Raw genomic sequence first — 26,951 nt, forward strand, 5'->3', positions numbered from 1 at the left:
TAAAATGTTTTCTGGCTTTGACCAAGCACAAATTCTAAGAAATGTTCAAACTCTGATATAGAAGTGAGTTATTCTTAGTTCTAATATTTACTCATGGAGTCCATTTGACAACTGTTAAAGCAAAAGTTTATAATGTAACGTGACTGTCGGCGCTCAGAAACCTCAATGATCAAAACCAAATATTGGGTATTTATAAACACCATAACAAGATATGTGTATTTTCCCTAATGGCTAGACCCAAGTTGTACCGCTAGGTGGCGATATGTAGCACAAACGCACATAAATGACACTCAAGAAGAATAAATGTCAACAAAGATGTCGGGTTACAGGCATGAACATTTACCCCCGGCTGTATAGGGACGTATGGACCCTGCAATGTTTCTGGGTCGGTTTGACGGGCAGTCTAAGCTGCTGGTTCGGGCCTTGCTGTGTGGAAGCTCAGGGGCTCACAGAGCGCTGGAGGTCTTCCACCGGCAGCAGAGAGCCAACCCCGACATGTCGCTGTCTAACTTCATAGAAACCCTGTGCCAAGACGAAGTGTGCGGTCCAGATAGGACAGGACAGCCACTGACAGTGTAAGTAAAAGAACACCTCAGAGTGGTTTCAGTTAACTTGCTGTTTACCCAGTAGCTATAAGTAATTCGAGAGGAGGCAGCCTTGTTTTGTAAACAAAAAGCGATGAAGAAATGTCTTCCTGCTAGAATTTATCATCAACTCTTGTGTATTGCTAGATTTTACCAGACCGTAAAGCAGAACACACGTGTAAGAACAGTAATATGAAACCCGCCAAATCTGAGTTAAAACAAAGTCCTAACTTTCTGGGTTTGCATTACATTTCATCCACTCCCTGTATCATGAAACATCATAGCACTCATTTGTGTTCTATGAGAGCAAAAATAATTAATATTGCCAATATTAGTAGGAAATGAAAGTCATTGCAGGTTTTTTCGGGGAATAAATGAAATGACAAAACAAAACATGTAGAACGATATATAGAATATGTGTATGTTGTATATATGTGTGCCAAAAGTAGGGAAAAGGGTCTCATGCCAATTACTTGAGACACGTCGTGGACATAGGAAGGAAGAGGTACAGAGACATATTTATGTGCAAAACATAATTTCTGGAAAAGTGTTTTGATATTTTCTAAAACACATACCCATCCATTTCTTTCCTTACCTGCTGTAGTGGACCCCTGGTGTGGCTGTTTACAGCATTATTAAAAAAAAACCTGCTGTCCTTCATCAATCTGGTCTACTTGAGTCTTCCCTGCCCCCCTGTCCTCCATCTTCTCAAATGCCTCTGCCAGGACCCTCATAGAACTCCCTGGATGACCGCTATGATAAGACAGCTGGAAAGAAACCTGGAGGTCCACAATGAGGAGCCCCTTTACACTCCACACTGCGGCCATAGACTCAAGGAGCTGTCACAGCGTTTGGTTGGTTCTGATGAAACTGGAGGATGGGCCAAGTGCTTCAGCCGTCAAACATCTGAATGTGAGCGGGCCTCTGGGTCATCAGAGCTGGGGACACAACGGAAAAGAAAGGGCATCTTCCTCGCTCTTGACTCTGATGGTGAGGACACAGGACAGGAAAGTAAACGGATAAAGGTGGAAGTCTGTGGTTGTGAAAGTCTAGATGATGAAGAAAAGAGCGCAACAACAGAGCTATCAGGACGATTAGGAAATGATACGCATGAAGAAAGGACGCCAGCAGCAGCAGCAGCAGCAGAAAGTCCAAGTGATGTCCTGCCTGAACATATAAAGGTAGAGTCTGTCACATGCATACAGGCTTTATCTGTCCTGTCTTGTATACTGAAATATATCACCCCTTTAAACAATGTTACTTCTTAACCACACTTGCCCAGGGACTGCAGATGGAAATTAGCAAACTGCTATAATCTGGTACAAAGCATCTTATCTCTCTTAGATGTATGTTCTTTTTGTACATGGTCCCTGACAACTAAACCAATAAACTAAACTAATCTGTAAACACATGCACAGTACAAGATGAAAATCATAGCCAAACATTATGCCTTTTTTATATATTTTGTATTAACAGTATACTCAAAGCAGCAGAAACGGACAACTGAGTGCACTTTAATAATTGTTATTTATCAAAAGTAATATTGTTATTGCTATTATGTTATATATTTATCACATTTGTTATCACATATCGAGTAGTCATAGTGAATATTTCCAAAGCTAAGAGTTTCTAAAGAGATCTAATTCAGTGTACTAATAAGAACATTATATTGTTTTCACACAGGTAACTAGTTGGAATAACTAAACTTGGTCTATTTTTGTGTTTACTAAGGTCTCTGTTCTTCAAATAAAAGAATTACTGGAAAGTCAGACAGAGGTAAGAATCAATGTATTTCTTTTGTAGCCAGCAGGGTTATTATAGATTGAGAGGGACATGTGGTTTTACTATAATACTTATAATTATGTGTTTACAGTGGGACCAGAGCTCCATGGAGATGTTTGAAGTGCTCAATGACTGTGACCCAGGCCAAGTATGTTCTTCACATTTGTATTGTTAATGTTTTACCCCTGCAAAAATATTTCTGTAGCTGTAAATACCACAATATTTGTATTATAGATTTTAATACATATACTCGACAGTGTGAACAGGACTCCAAAGTGCAATAAGGAGGCACTTGTGTACATTATCCTGCTAATTAAATGGATCCTTACTAAAGAAATCAATCATTTGACATTGATTGTTCTGGATCAAAAACCAACAGAAAAAGCTTTGGGCCTGAAACATTTTTTTTAATGATCTTCTCCATTATTTCTCGATCCTCTCAACGAAACAATGTTCTTCTAGTTAAATTGCAATTTATTAATTTAATATTTGATCCACCCCATTATTGTACACAGGTGTATTATACTAGAACATATTAGATTTGTATTCAAAAGTACTGTATACACAACACCAATATATACAGTCAGAAATTATAATTGAGTCAAAATCTCAAACAATTTTAAGATATTCTTTACAGTAGTAGTAATTATATCAGAGCCATATAAGAAACAAATTAGAGACCAATTGGGATACAACTTTATTAATCCTGAGAAAAAAAATCTTGTCCCAGAGATTCCCTAAAATTAGAACAACATAAAAAAAGAATATAAGAAAATAACACCTTTGCTTGCTGATTGGTGTAGAAAGAGCTAAACCCCACACTTGTCTCGTTCAGGTGGAGCTGTTGTGCAGCATGCTGCGTTTTCCAGACTTACCGGAGCAGACCCTGCCTAAACTCTGCAGCAGCATTTTGGCTCCCTCTTTCGACTTCAGCTACAGCACGGCAGCAACCCTCATCAAGAGCCTCCTGCTGCAGAAGGTCCATCTCTGAATGTACAAAGGATGCAAAAGTGTGTCCCCGTGTTTTGACACTGACAGGATATCATTTGACTGCAGATCCTGTCCCTGTCTGAACCGGCCTCCCGATGTCTCGTCACCGCGGGGAACGTCACTGTGCAGCCGCTACCCCAGACCCGTGTGCCACGCTCTGATTGGACCAGTTCTAGAGGAAAAGACCATCGGTGGGGAAAGGGTTGAGCGACAACTAAGTGCCGGTATCAGTTATAAAAGAGAACCACAACATAATGACTTTTACTTGAATTACTCCACCTTTGCTTTGTCTTCAGGGAACCCCCAGGCTGAGCTGCTGAACAGACTGGTAGAAAGCTGCCTGGACTCCCATTACAGGCTGCTGGTGCTCCAGTAAGAAAACACACCACAATGATGTATTTACTGCTGTAACAAGTTAAAGGAGCACAACAAAATAATGGATTCATAAAAGCTTGATGCAGTACTTTATCTTTTTACCCTCCAGAATGACATTTAAAATGACGTGGGGCGAGGCAGTGCTCTCCATTATCCACAGCTTGCTAGACTCCAGGGTAAGATGATTGTTATTCATGTTTAAAGTGTTTCAATGCAACTTAGTCATAATATTCTTTGTTATTGAGTTGCCTGTTTTTTCCGTTTGTTTTCAGCTTGACTTGAGTGAAGAACTGTTCACACAGTTTACTGGACATCTTGTCAGCCAGGGTCCTAAATTCACTAAGTCTGTGAAGTTTGCGAAAATGATGCTAACAGTCCTCACCAAATATAACAGTCATGTAAGTTTGTCAATGCCAACTTTATTATCCCAAATATGAAGATTTGCGTTGTCAAGGTGCAGTACACACACACCAGTAAAAACCTACCTACAAAGATGCAATATAAAGTCCCACCCCCTCAACACGACACCCACGTAAGCGCACACTCACACAGAGAAGGCATTGCCAAAGACCCTCGCTATGACACACACACACACACACACACACACACACACACACACACACACACACACACACACACACACACACACACACACACACACACACACACACACACACACACACACACACACACACACACACACACACACACACAACAACAACTGAGCACTGTTAGGTATTATGTACATTTGTATCATGCAAAAAGACTGAACGGTGGATGAAATGTCATCTTTTAGCAACTGTATCAATTTGTTTTCCAGGTGACAGCTGAGCACAAACAGTCCCTGCACAGCTGCCTGATGGTAAATGAGACCTTCCTGAAAAAGTCTCTCCAAGCTGCTTTGAAAAGAATCACCAACTCATGAGGTTTCATCTGACCTAATCTGGCCTGTTAATAAAAATATATGAATAAGAGCTTGTCTACTTTTCTGTCAGTATGTTAACCATGACAGGTTGTGACCTGAAAATGAAGCAACTCATTCCACCGGTTTGAAACGAGAAAGATATCAACAAAGTCTAAAAAAAAACAAAAAACATTTTCCATAATATTTTATTAATCGTCATTTTAGAATGAATTTTATTAGCTTTTTCTTCTTCGTCTTACAGTAAGACCACCACAACCACTGGTAGTTTAACAAATACACTGCTACTTTTTTTTAAATATGGTGTAAATCCAATCTATTTGTTTTATTTACTAAATGTGTTTTTTTATCATTAATAACGCTGCATTCTTAGTTTTATTTAATACATTTTTTTATGTAAGTCTTTACTTTGTCTGCAATAATTACATTACACATTACTTATGAGGCTCTTTTATCCAAAGTGACTTACATGCATGCAGCATTGGGGACAATACCCACAGGAGCAATATAGGGTGAAGTGTCCCTGTACCCCCCCCCCCCCCCCCCCCCCACACACACTAATCTTCTGCTGGTGTAATAATGTTGCGGGACAAATAAAGGAATTCTGATTGTTCTTCATCTTCTTCTTACTATTATTAATACCGTACCATACAATGTCTATTTCTATGGAAAACGATTTTTTTGTTGTTATTAAAACAAAAAAAATCAGAGGCAAACAATTCTGATGCATAATTTCAATACACAATTTGTTTCGATGCTGGAAATTCAATAGCTTTTTAATTTCAAAATAAGATGGAACAGATTGGAATCCACTTTTTAAAGCACATTGAGACTAATCGTGTATAATATGCTATATTTAAATTAACTTGACCTGAAACTTTATAACATTGTCATGAAATTCTAATTCTAATTAAATTCAGAAAGAAATAGGTTTAAAAAAGAATTACAAAGAGTAAATAAATGACTAATACATTTTTCTAATGCGAAGTCGTTGTTTATTTTAGATGGATAATTGTAGTATTTATTGACTGTTTTTGCACTAAAATAATGCTAGTCAGAGGATTTTTTTGTGATGACGTCAGCACACGGGCGCCTTTATTTTGCGTCACTTCCCGCTACACTTTCTTTTCATCTCAGCGAGACGACAGGGACGAGTCGCAAAAATGAGGTTAGAGCCAGTGTTATGGATAAATGTCACAATTTAAACCTTATTCCCATTTTAACGGATCGGCATCACATTTATAATAATGCGGTGTTGTTATCTTGTGCGGAAGTCGTGTAATTTAGTTCAGTTATTCACAATGATGTGAAGCGGAATGAGACCGGTTCATCTTCCGCTGTAGAAACACCACGCTTAGTTTCAGATGTAATCCGCCTTCATCCACTCATCTAAAACGATTTTTTGAAAATAATTAAGCATAGGAAGTATCTATTGGCTCTCCTTGATAATATTTTATGAAGTCTTTCAGAGCTATGGATCTGTTTTCATGAATGTAATGTCGCCGCCATAGACAGACACAGGAAGCCGGGTACATGGAGACGTTCCGCTAGTTTCATTTACTTTAACAATTTTTCTAATGTTTTATTTCACAGTAAAGTCTCCAGGGACACGTTGTACGAAGCGGTGAAGGAAGTTCTGTCGAGCTCACTGACCAAGTCAAGGAAGTAAGTACATCTTTGAAAAGTTGTTAAAACTTCTACTTTGCAATGAATTACATGGATGACAACCTATGGATGACTTTGCACATAGCTTTATCAACTACTAACCTGACATCTGGTTAAGGATCATTCAGTTAAAACATAAACACATCACTGTCACAACTTCAGTGCTACATTTACAAAATGTTTTTTCTGACTAAAAGTCCAAATACCTAAAGATTACAATGAAGTGTGACAATAGCATCATAACATCTTTCATACATTTCGAGAATCAAACAATAATGGAATGGGGAAACTCATCGTTTTTCAAATGTTAGTTTTTTCCACTAGTAGTTTCAGCTCTGTGGGGTGGCATGTCTAACTATGTGTGTCTGTAGGTTCACAGAGACGGTGGAGCTGCAGATCAGCTTGAAGAACTATGATCCCCAGAAGGACAAGCGTTTCTCCGGCACTGTCAGGTTCGACCCTTTTCCTGTTTCACCCGACCTTTTCCCTGTGTGCTTCCAGCCCTGTCTGAGTATTTAAATAAAGAAAAGCCTTGCATTTACGGCAAGTGGCTGAAATATCAGAAGTTGGTAACAAAGTCCAGACAGGCCCGGATCAGACATGGAGAAGTACTCTGGGTAGTCTGACTGAGCTGACCCAGCCTCAGCTGGTGGAGGCGATGCAGACGGACCCCTACCCTGGGTCTTAAAACATGAGGGGAGGCTTTGAGTGGCTGAGCTTTTTAAGTTCAGGTACTCATGCCGACCAATTTACTTTAATGTAACCAAAGAGGTCAGCTGGACACTGAGGTGGTATGGGTAAGACTTTTACTATTTCAAAGTAAAATGAGGAAGGTGTCATTTGGGGTTGGCAGAGTATTTGCTTTCAGTTTGGAAATATTAAAAACTGTTATTTTCAATCATGCTTAATAGGTTCCGATTAATCTACAAAATGAGTTTGGGAACCAGAGTTTGTTGATAAATGCATAGCATGATGTCTGTCACACACACGAAGCAGCCTCTGCAGAAGTTGTCTCAACCTTACTCTGCCTTACCTCCAACTGATGCCCCCGTGTTTTACGTGGGATTCGGCTTGTGTCTAAAGGTTTTGTTGATCTGCAGGCTGAAGACTCTGCCCAGGCCCAAGTTCTCCGTGTGCGTCCTGGGAGACCAGCAGCATTGCGATGAGGCCAAAGTAGCCGAGCTGCCACACATGGACATCGAGGCTCTCAAGAAGCTGAACAAGAATAAGAAGATGGTCAAGAAGCTCGGTAAGATGATTGCCCATTAGACAAATGATTTGTGATCATCAAATCTGTGGATTGAAGCTTTTTTGTCACACTTTACTTAATGAACCCTTTCCTTCTTCCTCACTGTAGCTAAGAAGTACGATGCCTTCCTGGCCTCAGAGTCTCTGATCAAGCAGATCCCTCGTATCCTCGGTCCTGGTTTGAACAAGGCCGGCAAGTTCCCCTCCCTGCTCACCCACAACGAGAACCTGAACACCAAGGTGGATGAGGTCAAATCGACCATCAAATTCCAGATGAAGAAGGTAAGCTCTGCTCAAATAAGAGTAAATGAATGCCACTTCGCTGTTAACTTTGAATCTCTCTCCTAAACACTGAAGTCATGTTGAGGAAATGTAGGTTTGGTTACTGAATGAAATGTACTTTTTGCTGTAGGTTCTCTGTCTGGCTGTGGCTGTCGGTCACGTGAAGATGACGGAGGATGAGCTTGTGTACAACATCCACCTGGCTGTCAACTTCCTCGTGTCTCTGCTGAAGAAGAACTGGCAGAACGTGCGTGCCCTGTACGTGAAGAGCACCATGGGCAAACCCCAGCGCCTCTACTAAAGGACGGCTTTTCTATTAATAAAAAAAATTTGGATGCTCCAAAGTTGACCGTTTCGGATAGTTTTTCTTGTTTGATAAAAACTTGGCATCAAGTGTTATTCACATGGAAGATTCAATTTATGAGTTTTGGATATTCACAAATACTTCACCTACCACTTTAAAATGCTTCACATTGTAGACAAATGTAATTATCTTGGTTCATAGTTCAGTCAAATCATTTTTCAAACAACTTTTATTCAAATCATAATGGGGTTACTTGGGTTTTATTGTCAGAAAAGTTCATTTACATTGAACTAATGCTGACCTGGATCACACTAGAACAAAATGCAACAAATATATGGTAGCTCTTAAATTAATAGGTAAAATAATATTTTGAAAGTTGAGCCTTATTTAGTCAATTAAAACCAGTCAATCATGGGGCTTTACTGTATTCCATTGGATGTGGTGTTTCAGTAGTATTGCAGTGAGGCCTGATGAGAGCCTCAATTATTAAGGTATATGCATTTATGGTATCTCTACAAAGCAAGTCTTCGTAGTATTATTTTGTGGATCAATATAGTATAAAGTCCTGAGGCCCAGACGAAGCCAGTTCAACAGACCCTGGATGTATAAACAAAAATGGTAGTTTCCCCACAGCAGATGCTCATTTATATAAAAGCAAAGTGGAGAAATTACTGCGGTTATTTTCTTGAGTAAAAGTATGGCTTCGAAATGCACTTAATGGTAATACTTCGACAACACGCAAAATGTTTCTTGGAGCAATCGGACATGAAACCCTAACCCCTGCTGGTCGGAAAACCTAAAGCAGGTCGAATATTCTACTCTTACTAGAATACCATAGACGCAGCACAACAATACATAAAGAAAGTTATACACATGGATTGTGACGTAAATATATATATATAAGGGCATTTAATCATGAGGTAAATCACAAAACAATAATCCATTTAACAGTGCCTCTTTATTAGGTGGGATTATCCTGTGATCTTTTGGAGTTGTGTTTTATACATTGCTAGGAAAATGATCTGCATTTAGATAATAACACAGGTAGATCCACGGTTACCCATGAGCCTCTTGGGGCAGAGGGCTGCTCTGACTGTGGATCTCTTAATAGGATTATCTATTCTCAGGACAGGAGAAATGACCCGAACACAGACTGGACTTTATTAGAATATATTTGCGTTTCCAGCAACAATTTAAATCCAGTGTTGACTGTGAGAAGGATTTGAATCATAGTTTTTTTTTCACCAGAGGAAGACATTTGTATTATATCTGTGCAGACAGCAGCGGATGTGAGGATGAACGCTCAGGTGAGTTAAATAATCTGCCAGCTCTCCTACCTGCTCCTGTTCACACTGTGCAATGATTGGGTAATGTTTACGAATATTAAGGGCACAATTAGTGACTATCCTTAACAATTTTATATTTTATTAGGCAAATGTCATATTTATCAAGCAGAGATGATTGTCTCAAGGAGTCACTCACAAAATAAATACAACTAAGTATATTAATTAATGATGTAAACAATGTATTATTATTTATTAACTGAAAGGGTATTTCTGATTGTTTGTAGATTCTTCTTATAGAATAAAAAAAGGGAATGTGTCTCACCTATTTTCAGCCTGATGCAGAGACAAACAGTGACAGCATGCCCATGATGCTGCTGGGCAGTGATGACAGTGATGAAGGTAACAAAGTGTTGATCAAAGCTCCAGGACTCAGTGTCATGCTCTGCATTTTAACTGGGTCTTGTCTTTACAACAGAAAGCAGTAAAGAGGAGCCAGCTATCACAATCTGGAACGAACTGTCCATCATAGAGCGTGTGGGCCTCAACAGGTGACTCTGATATATTTATATTTAACAAAGTATATATAAATAACTTGATTTAATCTGACTTTTCATTCAACTCCACTTCCCCAGTGTGGATATGTCAGAGAAAGATTTGGAGGTAAGGTCACATACTACTCCTTCAATCTTATAAACCCACAGTCCTCTGTAAAAATATATTCAAACGTTACATTTAAAGGGCCCTTACAAGGTTGTAAAGGTCTATAATGATTACACTAAGAAACTCACAATTGTTTGAGGAAAGACTTGAAAAAGGGTCAACCTCTCCTTTAATGTTTTAATTTTAAACTATATTTCTGTCTGTGTAGGTCATGATTTTTCTTGACATCTTAGTTTAGTTTAGTTTATTTGTTTATAGTGTCGTGGACAGTCCCCATTGTTCAACTGGGCAGCTTTAGCAATCATTGCTAATTTCCAGCTGTTGTCCCCGGCCAGATGATAATGGACACCCTTAAAATTAAAATACATCAACAGCATTATTAATACCTATTTATCATTTAAACTACAGCTCAAAACCTAAACATCCGAACCTGAGCAGTAAAATAGATGTTCTTGCGTGCAGACGGCCTTCTCTCAGATCGCCATGGCCTTCAGCTGCGATCAGTACACCCTGAAGCAGAGGCTGCAGGCGGAGGAGCACGCCCGCAACCTGGCTGAGGAGAACATCCATCTGGAGCTGACCCGGGGCCGGGAGACTGTGGAGGTGAAAAGAGACAGTAAAAGACAGGCGATGAGTCAAATAAGCTTTAAAGGTCACCTATTATGCAAAATCCGCTTTTTCATGTCTTTTATACAGAAACATGTGTCCCCTCTGTGGAAAGAGACTCTGAAAGTTTCAGGAGAAAAGATTCTCTCTCTTTTTGTCCTGACCCATTTAAATAAAAACCTGTCAATGAGCTGATCAGATTTTGGCCACTTTATGATGTCATAACGATTTGTTGGCTTGTGTAACCATTAGCCAATAACCAACCAAGATAACAGCTGCCCACCTTATCACCTGAATCTCCTCCTTTTTTTAACCAAATATCCCCTAATATAGGGGTGCTAGACTTTTTTGCTGCCCGTCATTTTGACGGACAGGATCGTAAAATGTCCGTCAAAATCCATTATTACCCGTCTGTCTGTACACAACTCTGACGGGGGGGGGGGGGCACGCTCTGTGAACTGTTAACGCCAGTGTTATGCCTTGTTGTGCATGCCCACTACACCTGCAGCGTAAAGCAAAAAACATACAGACATTTCAATGATTTGTACGGCAAAGTTAGGTTTGGAAACAATATCATTTCCTTTTTGGCGAGCATGCATAACACCGGAGCCTCGCTGCGGGGAAGCTTTGGCGCTGTTCTGAGTTTGTTCTAATCCGTCAAAATGACGGACTGCTTTCAGATTTTTCCGTCATTGTAAAAAATAAAAAAAACCTTACTGTGTATCGCTCACTGATTGGACGATGCAGCGCATGCACTGATCTGTTGCTTCTTGACATGAGAGCAGTGTCCCAGCGGAGTGAAGAAAACACATGAAACTCAGTTTATACTGTGTTTTTTTTCAATAATTTAGTTACAAATATGTGATATATCTGAACAACAAAGTGGTCAAAAATCATTTTATTCATTTATTGGAAACATTTTCATGATCGCTTTTTTCATTTATACATTTTAAGAATGGCGTTTATCTTTTTTGAGAATGAGTTCTTATTTGATTTGGGTCTACAACAGATGATCCACATTTTTGTGTCAGTAAATGTGTACTAACAGAGGCGGGGGTGTGTGTGAAAATAACGGGGACAGAGCTGGCTGCTGTCAGATGATCAGCTGTGCGGAGTCATCACAAACGGACGTCGCTTCACGTGACGCTCCGGAGGAAAGGATGTCCCATTGCTCTTAAAACTAATTTCCCTGCTTCTCGTGGTTTCCTTGCATCTCTCCATGCCTCCCTGGTGGGAGGGACTAGTCGCAGGGAAACGACGCAAGTGAGGGACGCAAGGAATCCATTTAACCGAAGTGAGATGCAACCAGAGAATCAGGGCTGAAGCAGAGGGGTTTATGGGATGCTACAAGGGTGATCTGTTTGGTATTTCGAGCCAAATACTTCAGAGACATGTTTTGTATATATCTGAGACCTATAATATATTGATGAAAAACAGTATAATAGGGGACCATTAAGTTTGAGCCCACCAGAGAGCAGACGTGTGTGTCTGTGTTTTCAGACGCTGAAGGGCCTGTGTCTGGACAGTAAGCGCAGTAAGATCCTGCAGAGGCTGGAGCTGTCTCTGGATATCCTCGGTGGGACAGTGAAGCGCATCTCCAACACAGCAGAGGTGCTCGGAGCGGTGCACCAGGTACACTCAGGTGGCCCCACTAGACTGTGGTCTCCAACCAGTGGGGCGGGGAAGGGTCTCAGAATAACTGTTTTAATAGATCAATTTCATATGACAGCAACTTCAATACATTTGTTTCATCACTGTGGCAGGTTAATGAGCAATTCCATCGGCCATTTTTATGATATTTCTAAAACCTTTGATAAATTAGACTTTAATCCCTGATTTAAGAAACAATTTATCTTTATATAAGGAAAATCTTTCAGGAAAATTAGGTTACCAACAGTGTTTATATCATTCCCTGTTCTTAGATACAATGATATAACTTCCGAAGGATAAAATACATACATTAAAAAGTCTTGTCCCAACATGGTCCCAATATGTTAAAAGAGTTAAAGAAGCACAATTGGTACAACAACAAAGAAATACCGCAAACTTGAAATCCAAAAAACACATCACAATGAAAAAATAAAAATAATAATTCTCACATAGGAACACAATGATATCTTTGTTTGCCTATGATATACATCTATGGAAAAAATGTAAAGACCACTACACATTTTTCCTAAATCTTAATCTCTACATGTATGGCAGCCATTCCATTCCAGTGTCTGTTGAATTCCAAACAGACAAATGTTGTCAGTTCAGTAAAAATCATTTGACTCAAACACATACCTAAAAATAATCAAACCAGAGAAACAGATAATGTTGCAGTTTTTTTCAGAGCTGTATATTCTTTACGTCTCTGGTAGGAGGCCCGAGTGAGCCGAGCAGTGGAGCTCATGGTGGCTCATGTGGAGAATGTGAAGAGACGCCATGACAGAACAGTGTTGGAGCTGGAGGAGACCAGGAGCTCCGTCCAGCCGCAGAACCCCTGCAGGAACCTCAAGGACCCCAGAGCATCGCCAGGTCCCCCATATTCTGTATACGGGTGTTCATCTCATTCTGACATCATGAAGTATAATATATATATTTGACTGACTTTTTTGTTTTAGATCTGGAGGAAAGTGACGGCATAGGCAACATCTCTCAACCGGTATGCAGCTGTTTGGTTATAAAACAATTTTTTTTCAGGAACCTTTACCTTTTCATCACTTTAATCTGTCTTTTGTTTGTGGGATTTCAGAACATTAATCGTCGCAGAGTCAGCATAACACTAATTCACAGCCAATCCATGGTAAGAAGGTTCCTTTAGTGAACTGTTTATAAATGGTATCATCCAGTGAGCCAGAAAAGTGTCCAGTGGTGGTTCTAGATCAATTTGACTGGGGGGGGGTCTAGTGCATTTCATGAGAGGGGGCACAATAAAAGCGGGTTAAAAAGACAAAGACAGTGTAAAGTAATTGTGTAAAATAAACATAAAATACAGTAATTGGTATTTGTTTTTGTAAATGTAAGTTACAGTCATTTGTTTCAGTAGATTCTTTTATTTATAGTATTTGTTTTAGTAACTTTAAGTGACAATTTAATAAAAAAACATAAACAGTATTTTCTTTTATAAAGATCATGAACAGTTTAATCTCCGCTGTACATCCGGTTCTCTGATTTGATTTAGTTCCAATAAATCGTAATATTATAACCTATTTTTTGGAGGGGGGCCACAGGGGGGTCCCTGATCAGTGTTACGGGGGCACTGGCCCCTGTTGCCCCCCCCCAGAACCGCCCCTGAGTGTGTAACCCTCTTGTCTGTACAGGATAAGATAAAACGAGACGTGAAGAAACGAGCCACCAGGTCCTTCAGCAGGGACTCCTTCCTCCTCAGCTCACTTCCCCGCCTGAGCCTCGAGTCCGGCTGCCCCCCCATCCCCAGCGGCGACGCATACTCCGTGGATGGCAGGTCACCGACAGTAGAGACTCAGCATCCATGTTTTCATCTGGGACACATGATCAGCATGTGGGCAGCGTTTGATTTTCCCATCATCTGTTTTCTGTTCAGGCCCCTGGATCCAGATGAAACTGCTTCAGAGGCTCCAGCTGCTGAGCTCCCTCCACCTCCTAACCCCAGCCCAGAGCTCCTCCCATCAAAACAACTGGCCCCCAGAAAGACAAACAGCAAAAAGTATAGAGTCACACCACACTGAAGAGCCTGCAGTAAACATCACAACGCTTGATGATTCCTTTCTAAAAAGATTGCTCTTCTTTTAGGAGTGTATGTGAATCAAACTTAAGTAACAGCCATTTTAAGGCTATTAGAAAACCTGCACTTTTGCAAGAGTAATATTACAAGTTCTAATATTTTATTAAATGCTTGATTTTATGAAAGTCAAGCTAATTATTTCATTTTTTGCCAAATTAAACAACTCACCGAGAGAACAGACATTTGCTGTTTGACTTGTTGGTGCTTCAGTCACAAACTTGCAACATCATTTTAAGCTAACATCTCTAAATCTCAAACATCATGACAGTTCACAAACAAACCATCAAGAATTATAGTTGTAGGAATTGATCAGACAAAACTGCAACAGTTACTTGTTGCATTTAATTTGATAAATGACATATTCTCCTGGTAATGCACCACTAAAGCAAATAACTATAGGCGACAATGTCACTAAGGATGCTATTCCTTTTAACTCAACTTTGAGGCTCTATCTTAAAGAAAACCATTTTGTAATTAATTAATTAAAATATATATTTAATATTCCATATAGCATTATGGTGCATATACTAAATCACATTTAGTATCATCAATGTGAACTCACTTGTATTGTTTTTAAAATACATTTTATTATGGATTTTACTCTTAATGCTCTGTTGGCCTGGGAATGAAGGGAACTGTGACTAAGAGACTTATACAACTTAAAAACAAAATAAATAAAAGAGTATATTTCTTCTGCTGTGTTTGTACTCTGAAACATTTTATCCACAGTGAACTGAAACAACGTTATGTCACTGTCTTTGTTACAGTTCCCCTCTGGACACCTTACGACAGCGACACAAGGGCAAAGCTGCGTTATCGAAGAAAAAGGCCGACAAGGATAAAAAGAAGACTAATGTTTGCCGACAGCTTTCCATCAGCACGTAAGTCAACATGTGTTTTAAAAGCCACTGTGAGGGAATTCTCTGGACGGACACTGACGGCCTGTTCTCTCCAGGTGTGCGTCTGTGTGGAAGAAACACCCTCTGGCTCTCTGGCTGTACCGCTGCCGCTGGGCGCTCTGCTGCATGTACCTGTTCGTGCTCCTCAGTGTCGTTACACTCACTTACATATTGTGGAACAATCTTGATGAAGCACCACAGCCATGAATATCATAATGAGGACGCTGTGTAACTGTGGGTAGAGTGTGTAGAGCTGTAACACCTATCAGTATCAGTCTTTGTATAAAGGTATAACATGTATTTTTGGTTTTAAAGGTCCCCTATTATACTGTTTTCTATCAATATATTATAGGTCTCAGATATATACAAAACATGTCTCTAAAATGTTTGGCCTAGAAATACCAAACAGATCATTGTAGCATCCCATAATCCCCTCTGTTTCAGCCCTGTTTCAAAAGTGCTGATTCTCTGTCTGTTACTTTAGATGAAAATAAGGAGCCCCTCCCCACGCCCCTCTGAGAGATATTTGGTTAAAAAGAACATAATGGTGCTCTAGGAGGAGATTCATGTGATAAGGTGGGGGGGTACCTTGGTTGGTTACTGGCTAATGGTTACACAACCCAAACAAATCGTTATGACATCATAACGTGGCTAAAGTCCAATCAGCTCATTTTCAGACAGGTTTTTATATAAATGGATCAGAACGAAAAGAGAGAGAATCTTTTTTTCTGAAACTTTCAGAATCTCTTTACGCAGAGAGGACACATGTTTATGTATAAAAGACATGAAAAAGTGGATTTTCCCCTTGAAATACTCTGATAATTCACCTTCTAGGTCACAAAGCCACACATGTAACTTTCAGGATTTTATTATAAATATACAAAACATATCAAAACTGATACAATCACTCGGTTAGTAAGAAAACACCAAACTGCAGTGAAAACATTCATCAAACCACTGTTTAAGGCATCAGTGATTAATACTCAAAAGTTCAAACTTAATAGCAAACGTTGAGTTCTCACGTCATGGTTAGATGTTAAACTTGAACTATATTTAACTTTAAAAAAAGAGAGATGCATGTTCAAATTCATATCAGCATTTTGTTAATAAATCTACTTGTTGAATCGGGGAAACTCTTAGTAACCGATAAATAAAGAATAAAATATTATATTAAGATTTGGAAATGTATTTGAAAACTAGTGTGAATGAATTTCATGTGCAAAATGTGTGCCAGACACAAAGAAATCCTTGAAACCACAGCAAATGCTTTTTAGATCTGTTTGCATGAACGTTAATTCACTTCTGAATGCTTTTAGAAATATCTATTAGGAAATGTTTTAATATAAATAAAACTGGAATACACCATACATTATGTTTTAAATAAAAAAACAACTGTGAAAAAGAGAAATGCACTCATCTGGATACCGATAGGTCCGCGTGTTTTCCATCATGTCAACATACAATCTCACAGAGAGTTCAAATAAATACAGCGATAAATAGAGAGGGATATGCAGAGCGAGAGGTCTCCGCTACACCTGGCTCACGATCTCAGCGTCCTCCGCAATGAACCACTGGAGGGGGGTCCCGTCTGCGGCCCTCTGCAGAATCACGTGACCCAAACCCTGCGGAAACAGTCATGAAATCAGTGTTCACCTCAAGCTTTCAGTACATATACATATTAGCATCAAGTGAGTTCATCAGAAGAACAATTTTCAGCTATTTTATTGTCATTATTATTTTAAAAATCAACTACTATGTGATTTTTCAAACAGAAATACCTATTACTGCTTCTCCATGTCATTAGTGTCGCATAATGTTTAAATCGTCATCCCAATGTCAACATCAGCAATAAACACATCGCGAAAGGCCCTAGGGATTTCTTTAGTTATTAAAATAGAGTTTTGAGTAAAAAACACAACTTTTAAATGTTCACCCTTTGATTCCAGAAGATAGATGGACATTGATTGATATATTAATATGAATTTATTAAATAATCAACAGACTAGCTGCAGCCGTGATAACTCCATCAAACATGCTTCTTAGGGGCATTTATCATTTTGAAATGATAATCAGCACCAACCTGTCTGAATGGAGGCAGATGAGGCGAGGTGGGGCTCCTGGCGCTCAGGGGGCTCTGCTGATTCCTCTGCAGCTGATTCCTCTGATGCCACGACTTCAACTCCTCCGACACGATGTCCCTGGGCAGCAGCCGGACGGCGTGGTTAGGGTACTCATTCAGCGAGGGCGTGCGCACCAGCCTGGTGTACGGCGGAGGGGGCTTTAGGATTCTGCTCTGGGACAATGCTGCCTCCTGCCAGTGTATTTGCTGAGGGCTGAGTGCCACAGGAGGAGGAAGGGGGGACAGGAAGCTCTGTCCAATGTCTGGGTCCTGAGGGGAGAGGGGGACAGCCTCGGCCCTGGTGTAGGCGGGGCTGGGCTGACACTGGTTGATGTTCTTGGGTGAGCTGGAGAAGTTGGGGATCGCTTTCTTCTGCGCTCCGAAGTGGAACCCGTAAGGCGGCGGGCAGAGCTTGGGCATCTCGGTGGGTTTCTCCCTGCCGGGGGAGCTGATGTAGGAGGAGGAGGAGTGCTCCGAGCTGCTGTCCTCCGAGCTGGACTGGTAAGGACGTAAGGGCAAATACTCCGGAGTACGCACCATGAAGTCAGCAAAGCATCTTCGCTGAGGCAGCCTGGTTCGTCCCCGATTGTTTTCTGAGCCCAGACGCTCCAGGTCAGCAGGCAGCTTCTTTTTGGGAAGTCTGTGGAGACACATCATGAGAAATTGTAAAATGATAGCACACGTTGTTTCCAGATTCAAAAGATATTTAGTTTATCTCCAGCCAAAGTGGGTTACTTAAAAGTTGCCTCCGTTATAAAACAGAAATTATATTAAATAGATAGAAAAATAGGATATTTCATTTCATTTTTTTACTTGTTCCGTTCATGGTATGCACAACTTAATGTATAACAATTATATATAAAACATGTCTCTATAAACACACCATACCCGAAAAGGAGCAGGGAGAAGAAAGATAATCGTATATTACCTGCCCCTTTCTCAAAGACATTTTAATAAATAGAAATAGATGGTCTGTCCTTCATATTTTCTTATTCACAGCCAATCATAACAGTATTGTAGGAAAATAAGAGAAACACAAAAACTTACTACAAAAAATACTTAGTTCCCACTTGACAGTTAACGGAAAGAAACAAAACAAAAAAACAACAACACCAAAACATCACATGTACAAGGAAAAGTGCAACATCCTCATCTGAGTCCTACTGGAGTGTTTTCAATGTTGATACAACAACATTGAAAACAATAACACTCCTGAAAAATGGGATCTATGATTGAGTGTATTCAGATGTTTATTAGTTGAGAGTAATGCTCTTTGTGCATAAGTGTGCTAATGAATCTGAGTTGTCTGTACCTGAAGGACTGGGTGTACTGTCGGCGTACGTGCAGCTCGGGGGTGGAGGGGGCGCTGCAGGAGTGGTTCTGACGCATGGCCGCGTTCCTTATGAACTGAGACAGAGGAATTATGCTCTCTGCAGGTATCTGGGTTCCTGCTGGACTACTGTGAACAAGGAGGGGAAAGCATGATGTGGGATATGAAGACAGACAGTAAGATTCTTGTTTATTTTATTTGTTATTACGTTTTTAGTATTGTTGACACCAGGGTTATTATAGTAAACTAAGTGAAAATAAGCAGTAGAAAATAATGTTGCAAACTAAAACTATATAATAACAATATCCGGTACTAAAGATGTGATTAAAATGAAACAATTACGTGGTTAAAAAAACAAAAAAATCAGACGGCTTTAAACAAACTTGACATTTAATTAATCCCCAGTTTTTTGCCATTGAGTCTTGTACAATTAAATAACAAAAGAATATATTAACCTTGGTTGACACACTCTACCCAGTGCAGTTGTATTAGATGTATTGGACGGGTTGTTATTAAACATTCAGACTCTTACCTGGACCTGCTGCTGCCAGCAGAGCGAGGGTTGGGGGGTTTCCGGTAAGGCGGATCCAGACTGGACTCTTTCCACGGAGAGTTCTGGATGGGCGAGCGCTGGTACTCCACGCTGAGCTGGCTCGATGACTGGAGGCTGCTGGATGACAGCTGGAGGGGATCGGAGTAGCCCAAAACTGGAGGAGAGAGAGGGCTGATCGAGTCTACGTCTGTGGACGATCACAGAAAACATCAAACATGTCAGTTTCCTGCTGCTTCAAAATATCACCACCCAAAATGATGATTAATACTTCTAATTCCTAAGGCAGTACTTTCTATGAGGCCCAGGTCTATACTGCATCATAAACATACTTGTAATGCAATATAATCTGCTTCGAGCAATGCATTCTAAAAAGCCCTCAAAATATTCAGAATACCTTTAACGATAATCATTACACATTATTAAGTATAAGGTCAAGCATCATAATAGTTCATTTGCTAATTTCATTATAATTCCCATAGTTGTAATACAATATCATATTTGAACAATGCCTTTTTATCATACTATATGCAGTAATCATATAAAGCCTAAGTATGAATATAATGCATTTTAGGTATGGATTGCAAAAACGATGTCAGTGAGTGACCAGCAAAATAAGGTATTTTGATACCTTACCTTTTTAAGTCATTATAAAATGCTTGATATTATGGAATGATTATTTGTATAAACCATAATGAATATATTGATATGTGCTTAGAACTATAATCGTACAGTGCTATAAGACATTTTTACAATGCATTAACACTATGTTTACAATGCATTATATTTTAGGGGCGTCAGGGAAAGGAAAGGTCTTCCTTTCTAATGTATGTCCTAATCTAAGCATGCTGGTCAGAGTCAGAGTGATGATACTCTTATATTTACAAATGTACTCTCCACTCACCATCATCCAGGGCCACCACATCAGACAGGGAGCTGTCATCAGACATGCACAGATCTGCAGACAGAAAGGACACGTTTTAAAGATGTACATCAAACCCACCGAGTGTTCAGGAGTGCGATGCGCAGTTTGTCCTCAAGAGGGCAGCAGCGTCCTCACCTTTGTTTTTGCTGTTGGAGATGCTGATGCATGGAGAGTTGCATTCACTCTTGATCCTCTGCTGGAACACGGCTTCCTGCAGATCCTTCACCTTCTTCTCCTCCCTCTTGCACTGCTGCAGTCGACTCTTCTTCTGTGGTTTGCTGAGCTTGCCCTCCAGGGACAGTTTGCGGGACGCCTCATAAATTTGCCTCTGAACAGCCAGGTCAGTTTCCAGCACTTGCAGCTTTGAATCCTAGGATAAACACAAGTTCTGACATTTAGTCTAAGCTGATAAATGATCATCTCTTTCATCGCACAAAAACATTATCCTCTGATGGCGGCTCCTACCTGTTCATTCACATGGATCAGACCTTCGTCGAGCTTGAAGGAAGCTCCGATCCTCCTTCTGACCCGGGGAAGCTTCTCATCTGGCATCAGAGGATAATCTGAGGGCAGCTCGCCAGTCAGCTCCTGTCAATTCAAAAAAGTCATGATTACCAAAGAGGAACAAGTTTGAGTACTATAGTAGTACTATAACCTATACTATTTAGACCTACTTTAAAGGTCCCCTACTTTACTATTTTTCAACAATATATTGTAGGTCTCAGTCTCAGGTGTAAACAAAACATGTCTCTGAAGTGTTTGGCTCGAAATACTAAACAGATCATTGTAGCATCCCATAAACCCCTCTGTTTCAGCCTGGTTTCAAAAGTGCTGATTCTGGGTCTGTAGCTTTAAATACAAATGACCTGCCACTCCCAATGCCCCTCTGCCAAGTGTTTGGTTTGAAAGAACACAATGGTGCTCTAGGAGGAGATTCAGGTGAGAAGGTGGGCGGGTGTTACCTTGGTACGCTATTGGCTAATGGTTGCATAACCCCAAAAAGAAATTGTGACATCACAAAATGGCCAAAATGCGATCAGCTGATTTTGCTGAGGTTTTTATATAAATGGATCAGGACAAAAAGAGAGAGATTCTTTCTTTCATGAAACTTTCTGAATCTCTTAACGCACAGGGGACATATGTTTGTATAAAAGACATGAAAAGGTGGATGTTGCATAATAGGTGACCTTTAAATAACATTATGTACATGTTTACATCTAGAGATGACTTACCGCCTCCCTGATGCAGAGCTGCCTGAGCTCCAGCAGGCAGAGCTCCAGGCGCTCCTCCAGAGACTGGTGCTTCAGCTTCAGGGCTCTGGTGTGTGTGGTCAGGTCCTTCACCGGGGACACAGGGCTGTCAGGGACTGCAGACACACAGATGTAGATGGTAATGTGCATTTAATGGATGCACGTATTAATGCCTTTTTAATTGTGTTTTGCGGGTATATCATACTGAAGACACCCAGATTTCCAGGGCAAATTTGCCAGAGGGACGATAAAGTAAGACTTAAATAAGGCTTTCTTCATCATTTGTATGACCTGAACGTTTTCTTTTTGTGCCTACATTGTGTATCAAATTCATAGTTGCTTTTGAAAAATTGCAACTTGTGAGCATCACATGATTTTATTCGTTAGTAAGTTAGAAACAAGTTGCTAAATTATAAATAAATTCAACAATCTGACATGAACTTGCACTTTTCAAGGTTTTAAGTTTGATTATGCTCACTTATAAATGACATACATGGAAATCAGATGTGGTATTTTGTGGTGATTTTCTTACCAGAGTGCACGATTATCCCGCTGTCAGTGTCACTGATCTCCTCTTTACTCTCGATAGCCGTCATCTTGACTATCTGCTCTTAAGTTTATAGAAGTACCTGTTCAAATAAGCACATATAACTGAGATTAGTCAAAATAAGATTGATCACTTGTACAGATTCCCCTGTTGTTTTCACACCACATGGCTTCATTCATGCTCCCTGCTGCTGCTTAACTTAACACAAGTGAATGACTGGCGAGTGTCTTTTCACACACTTATCCATACAGCTCTCCATCCCCCCGTCCCCCACCTCCTCCAGCTCTTTCTCCCTCACAAAAGAGGCAGACCCCCACGGTTGACTCGGCACATGTGCGGGGGTTAATCCGAATCGTGGTGCCATGGTGACGGGGCACGGTGCGGCTGGCGAGGAGAGCGTGTCTCCATGAGGCGTGTCAGAGGGCGTTTAAAGAGCCCAGACCCCGAAAAAGAAAGCAGATGGCAGCAGGAATTGCACCTGTTCCCCCCACGCACCCCTCCCTCAGCTCCTATTCAACCAGTGTCCAGAAAACCCTCAGGGGCTTTGAAGTGGAAGAATGTCTCAATGCTGGGCTTGTCCACGTAGCATCAGAGCACAAGGTCCCTGCCCATTTCACTAACACACTTTCACAAACAGACGAGCGCAATTCATGTTTATGGCCCACTCTGTTCCACTGTTGCTGTCCCTAAAACATCTGACTGACAATAAACAAAAACCAAGATGCGACAACAAGAAGAAGAAAACAATGGCGACAGCAAATTGGAGTAAACATTTAGGGATAAGTCGAGGCCTTTTAAACCTGGCCAGGGGTCTGTGGGTTCCTGTTTTGGAGAAATTGCGTCATGACAACATTTTCTTAAGTTAATCCATTTTTCCTGGATCTCACATGACAGCAACCACCCTCTCTTAAAGAAGGCCTGCAGATCAAAAGAGAACATTTGACCGCCAACTAAGTGATTAAAGGATATCATTAGCCTCAAGTATTTCGTCAAGAAGTTTCTTTATTTATATCATGGAAACAAATCTTCATTTCAGAACCAAATGATGTGACATAAATCAGGGATAAGACTGATAATAACAATCATTTGTATCAATGATAAATAAAATGATATTTTCTAGGTTAATTGATTAATCGTTTGGTTTGTAAAATGTCAACCCAAAGTTATTGAGTTGACTTTACAGTTTTATATTTCTGTCTATTGAATTGACTATAAGTAGACTAATCTTCGCAGCTCTAGTCCGGAATAAAAGGGAAGGCTAGATGAAAACAGACATGGTATAAATGATTGTGATCATAAGGCGGCCATGTATAATCCTCAGCTCATGTCTCATCCTCTGTGTTTGGAGATTGGTATCAGGCCTTCCTGTAGGGACCAGGAGGACACGGAGGTGGACAGGATATTATTGTGGATCTCAGCGGCCTGACCCATTCACCACCGCAACTCATGTGAACTGACGCAGCTATGAGCAGCTGTAAAGTACAATAAGGCACAGGCTGCTCGAGTCAGTACAACAACACTGCAACAAAGGCCCTGTATCCACCGACCAGTCTCAATAATCTGCTGTGGGCACCATATCTGCTGACGACTCGTTGTGGGGCCAATATTGAGACAAGGCAGCAGTGAGAGATGGGGAAAGGAACAGTGCTGAGTTTTTACTGTGCGAGGTCTGCTGCACGTTCAGACACATGTCTCCATGCTGCAGCGTTCTCAAACTAAAGACGTCAACAGGAATCCAGCCTGGTAATCAGAGACAGGCAGGGTACTGCAGGATTTACCCACCTACACCCCATAACTCTCTGAAGACTTTCACAAGAGTCTGTGGTCGGAGGTCTAGGCTGTGTGAGTGGGTGGGTGCTTTTGGGAAAAACAGCAGATCTCACTAAAACAGCAGATCTCACCAGAAGTTGCAGCTTATTAAGATGTTGATGCCATTTGTCATAGCTTACATACAAGCTTGAGGGAGTGCTCTATGAGAGCCAAAAAAACAATACTTTTCTTGATTGAGCGTATAGGAATAGGAATAGCAGGCCATTTCCTGGAGGGATAGCTGCTGATAGCACAGTCTCCACCCGGCTTGATTGATGTAGTCAAAACATCTTGATTGCGGGGCATGTGATCATCACTAATTAAGTCTATCTAGAAACGTGTCAGGGATGGGAGCGGACCATCCCTCCCATCCTCGCCACTCATCAGACCGTGACCGTGTATCATCTACGGAAGTGGGTGTTTATGGCAAGAGATCATGATGTGGATTCACTGTCTCCCAGACTTCCCCCCACCACCCTTTCCCATGAGCCTTTGGAGCTGCGATCTCCTGGAATGCTGCCACCACCGCCGCGCTCATTACCACTGTGGTCGGCCCTGGAATTACCAATGGGGACCATGCAGCCTCGCCGGGGAAACAGTGAGGGATGCCTGAAACCAGACCGAGGCCTCTTCAAACCCTGTAATTAAGACTCTCCACTGAGTGCTGATACCATGGAAGAAACCTAACGACTTTACAGCATGCCTTATTTCAGAGTCTGACGAAAAGCCAAAATCCATTCAGCAAAATGGATCCACTCTGCACACAATATGGGCTGCTGGAAGAAAAGTGCATCAATGTGGGAGACCGGCAGGAGGACAAAAAAGTCCTTTTTGTTGGAACACTGGAGTCAGATCTTTGTCACTGAGTGTAAAACTGCACAGACGGCAGCAAACAGTGGTGGAAAGTAACTGAGTGCATTTACTCATGTTTTGAACTTAACTTATGTTTTGAACTTACTTTCCATTACGTGCTTCTGCTCTACTACATTTTGAAAGCAAATACTGTCCCTTTAACTGCACTACATTTATTTCGAAAGCTGTAGTTTTAGATTATTGATACAAAGTATAACAAACTAAACTAATACATGATGATGTATTTCATGAGATAGTATAGTATCTTTACCAGCTGCAGCATTAAACACATGAATGCATCACACTTATAATGCAATCCAATAGTATATATACTTATATAAGACTGTAGTTTTTACCATACCAAAGTAAAAGATCAAAGTGTTCTTCCACCAATGGTGTCAACATGCAGAGATAGCATAAAAAGCCAAGGTTATTTTGAGTAGTCTGTATCAAATACAGCGACACTGTCAGGTTATTTTCTTTGTCAGAACAATACTGTTAAGAAGTGCAGGGGTCTTCGTTTTCCAGCAGAGACAATGCAGGGGTAATAAGCACCATACCGGCCTGCGCTCAGTCACTGGAGGCCATATGCTGGCCAGACACACCAGCTCTGTCCCAGCCAAACGACAGCGTAAATACAGAGTGCAAGAAGAGATGCTCCATTGTTCCCTAGAGGCTGAAGGGCTGCCCAGGGATCATGACACCTTGTCCCTCTGAGTCATCATTTCTGAGGCCTCTGAAAGGCCACTGGTGGTCATCTCAGGCTGTGGTGGCAGGATGTGGTTACAGCTTTTCACCCACAAGTACCCACCGTTTACAAAATGAAAAGGGGGACTGCGGGGGCAAAACCACACAGAGGTGTTGTCTATAACACCACAGTAGCACTGCATGTCTGTCAACATGTGGACTGATGGAGATTATGTGTATTGCAGTGGGCACAAACAACTGCCAGCAACCAGCCTGCTGCCACAATTACATTAGAGTTGTTAATCAGTGAAAGCAACATGTGCATATATGGTACAATACACAGACAAGTTACTACACTGCAGAGACTCAACCTCCCTTCCAAGTTGGAACTGATGTATATTTAACTGCATTTTTTAATGAAGAAGTCAGATCCCTTTTGGATCTTCTGGTTACTTTACTAAGACTGAAACTACTACTTTACTAAGTAAAAAAAGGCTATCACGTTACTGAATTGTCCATTTTAAATCCTGTGTAAAAGTGCACTTAATTTAAAGTACATACGTATAATAAACACACATTAGGACTACTTTAAATATCAACAGAATATGCATTATATTTTCAGAATTTTGAATGTTAAGTCTGCAAAGTGACTGGTATTTTTAAATTCAGTTAGAAAGAGAGTACATTGTAGTGATGTAGGAGTACCAAGTAATAGAAACATTACATACTCAACGTTAACTCATATAATGAAGTACATGACTTGTACACATTTACTTTAGTTACTTTACAACACTGAATAAGAGTCACCCTTATCTTAATAATATTAATCATATGTTTAAAGACTCATATAATGCAGCACACATAGCAAATTAATGTAGGCTATTGGCTCTATAGAGTTACAAAAACGTTTACCGATTTGTAACATTAACACATCCATCACACACTTCATCCAAGCTTAATGCTGGTTGCAGTAATGTTCCCATTATATATCATGTTGTTAACCTATTTAAAGTATTGTGTACTCACCTTGAGTTTATTATCTTCTCCTCTATAGCATCCTCTCCGCTGTGTTCAGACTTTCTCTGCTGCTCAGATGTGAAAGCGACGCTTGGGACATCTGTTTCAGTCAACACCACTGTCTCAGTGACGGGGGAACCATGTAAAATACATTTGCTATGACTTCTTTTTTGACACACAAGTAAACTTATTTTTCCTTTACATTGTCTTATAAACTTTATATACTCTCTCATAATTTATTTTATTTCATTCAGATAAGTTTCTAACTAGGAAATGAACATTAACATGTACCGGTGATCTCCCCAGACTCTTCATAAATGGTTTGGTCCGACGCTGCGAACTCTCCAGACACGCTCTGCTTATATTGACACAGCACGCGACCCACTGAGGGGGCTTTTCTTTTGGAAAGAGGCACAAAAGAAGAATGGCCGGGGGGAGAGACAAGTTTTGGTAAAAGCCAGGACAGCTGGTGAGTAAGTAGTGGTGGTAAAAACAAGACCATACTCACCCCGAC

At 40.6% G+C, this 26,951-nt stretch overlaps 3 protein-coding genes and 1 long non-coding RNA gene across 4 annotated transcripts; 3 read left to right on the forward strand and 1 right to left on the reverse strand.

Annotated features, from left to right (window-relative positions):
* Window positions 1–295: 295 nt before the first annotated feature.
* fance (FA complementation group E) lies at window positions 296–4,705 on the forward strand. Its single transcript, XM_034087337.1, is given in 11 exon segments — window positions 296–575; window positions 1,189–1,765; window positions 2,316–2,360; window positions 2,458–2,514; window positions 3,202–3,345; window positions 3,423–3,473; window positions 3,475–3,547; window positions 3,653–3,728; window positions 3,841–3,907; window positions 4,004–4,129; window positions 4,552–4,705. Coding segments are annotated over 11 exon segments (1,533 nt in total). The 5' UTR covers window positions 296–363; the 3' UTR covers window positions 4,657–4,705.
* A 1,047-nt stretch (window positions 4,706–5,752) lies between these two features.
* rpl10a (ribosomal protein L10a) lies at window positions 5,753–8,195 on the forward strand. The gene is made up of 6 exons (XM_034086865.1): window positions 5,753–5,821; window positions 6,247–6,318; window positions 6,690–6,770; window positions 7,419–7,567; window positions 7,676–7,848; window positions 7,979–8,195. The coding sequence occupies exons 1-6, from the start codon at window positions 5,817–5,819 to the stop codon at window positions 8,147–8,149; spliced, it is 651 nt and encodes a 216-aa protein (XP_033942756.1). The 5' UTR covers window positions 5,753–5,816; the 3' UTR covers window positions 8,150–8,195.
* A 4,957-nt stretch (window positions 8,196–13,152) lies between these two features.
* On the forward strand, window positions 13,153–13,504 carry LOC117449272 (uncharacterized). Its single transcript, XR_004552465.1, has 3 exons — window positions 13,153–13,224; window positions 13,311–13,351; window positions 13,442–13,504. It is a non-coding gene; the product is annotated as an uncharacterized lncRNA (long non-coding RNA).
* A 2,712-nt stretch (window positions 13,505–16,216) lies between these two features.
* inavaa (innate immunity activator a) lies at window positions 16,217–26,496 on the reverse strand. Its single transcript, XM_034087941.1, has 10 exons — window positions 26,447–26,496; window positions 22,058–22,154; window positions 21,508–21,641; window positions 20,741–20,863; window positions 20,411–20,645; window positions 20,255–20,308; window positions 19,333–19,540; window positions 18,783–18,929; window positions 17,432–18,110; window positions 16,217–16,973 (listed from the first exon to the last, which is right to left on the reverse strand). The coding sequence occupies exons 2-10, from the start codon at window positions 22,119–22,121 to the stop codon at window positions 16,881–16,883; spliced, it is 1,737 nt and encodes a 578-aa protein (XP_033943832.1). The 5' UTR covers window positions 22,122–22,154; window positions 26,447–26,496; the 3' UTR covers window positions 16,217–16,880.
* Window positions 26,497–26,951: the final 455 nt, after the last annotated feature.

The sequence above is a fragment of the Pseudochaenichthys georgianus genome, chromosome 7, assembly GCF_902827115.2.
Source record: "Pseudochaenichthys georgianus chromosome 7, fPseGeo1.2, whole genome shotgun sequence".
Taxonomy (NCBI): Eukaryota; Metazoa; Chordata; class Actinopteri; order Perciformes; family Channichthyidae; genus Pseudochaenichthys; species Pseudochaenichthys georgianus.

Coding starts and splice junctions, on each gene's coding strand:
- rpl10a (XM_034086865.1), top strand. Junction 6,319..6,689: donor TCACTGACCAAGTCAAGGAA/GTAAGTACATCT, acceptor GTGTGTCTGTAG/GTTCACAGAGACGGTGGAGC. Junction 6,771..7,418: donor CGTTTCTCCGGCACTGTCAG/GTTCGACCCTTT, acceptor GTTGATCTGCAG/GCTGAAGACTCTGCCCAGGC.
- inavaa (XM_034087941.1), bottom strand. CDS start 22,121: ATGACGGCTATCGAGAGTAAAGAGGAGATCAGTGACACTGACAGCGGG. Junction 20,309..20,410: donor CTCCAACAGCAAAAACAAAG/GTGAGGACGCTG, acceptor TTCTGTCTGCAG/ATCTGTGCATGTCTGATGAC. Junction 16,974..17,431: donor ATCTGCCTCCATTCAGACAG/GTTGGTGCTGAT, acceptor CTGTTTCCGCAG/GGTTTGGGTCACGTGATTCT.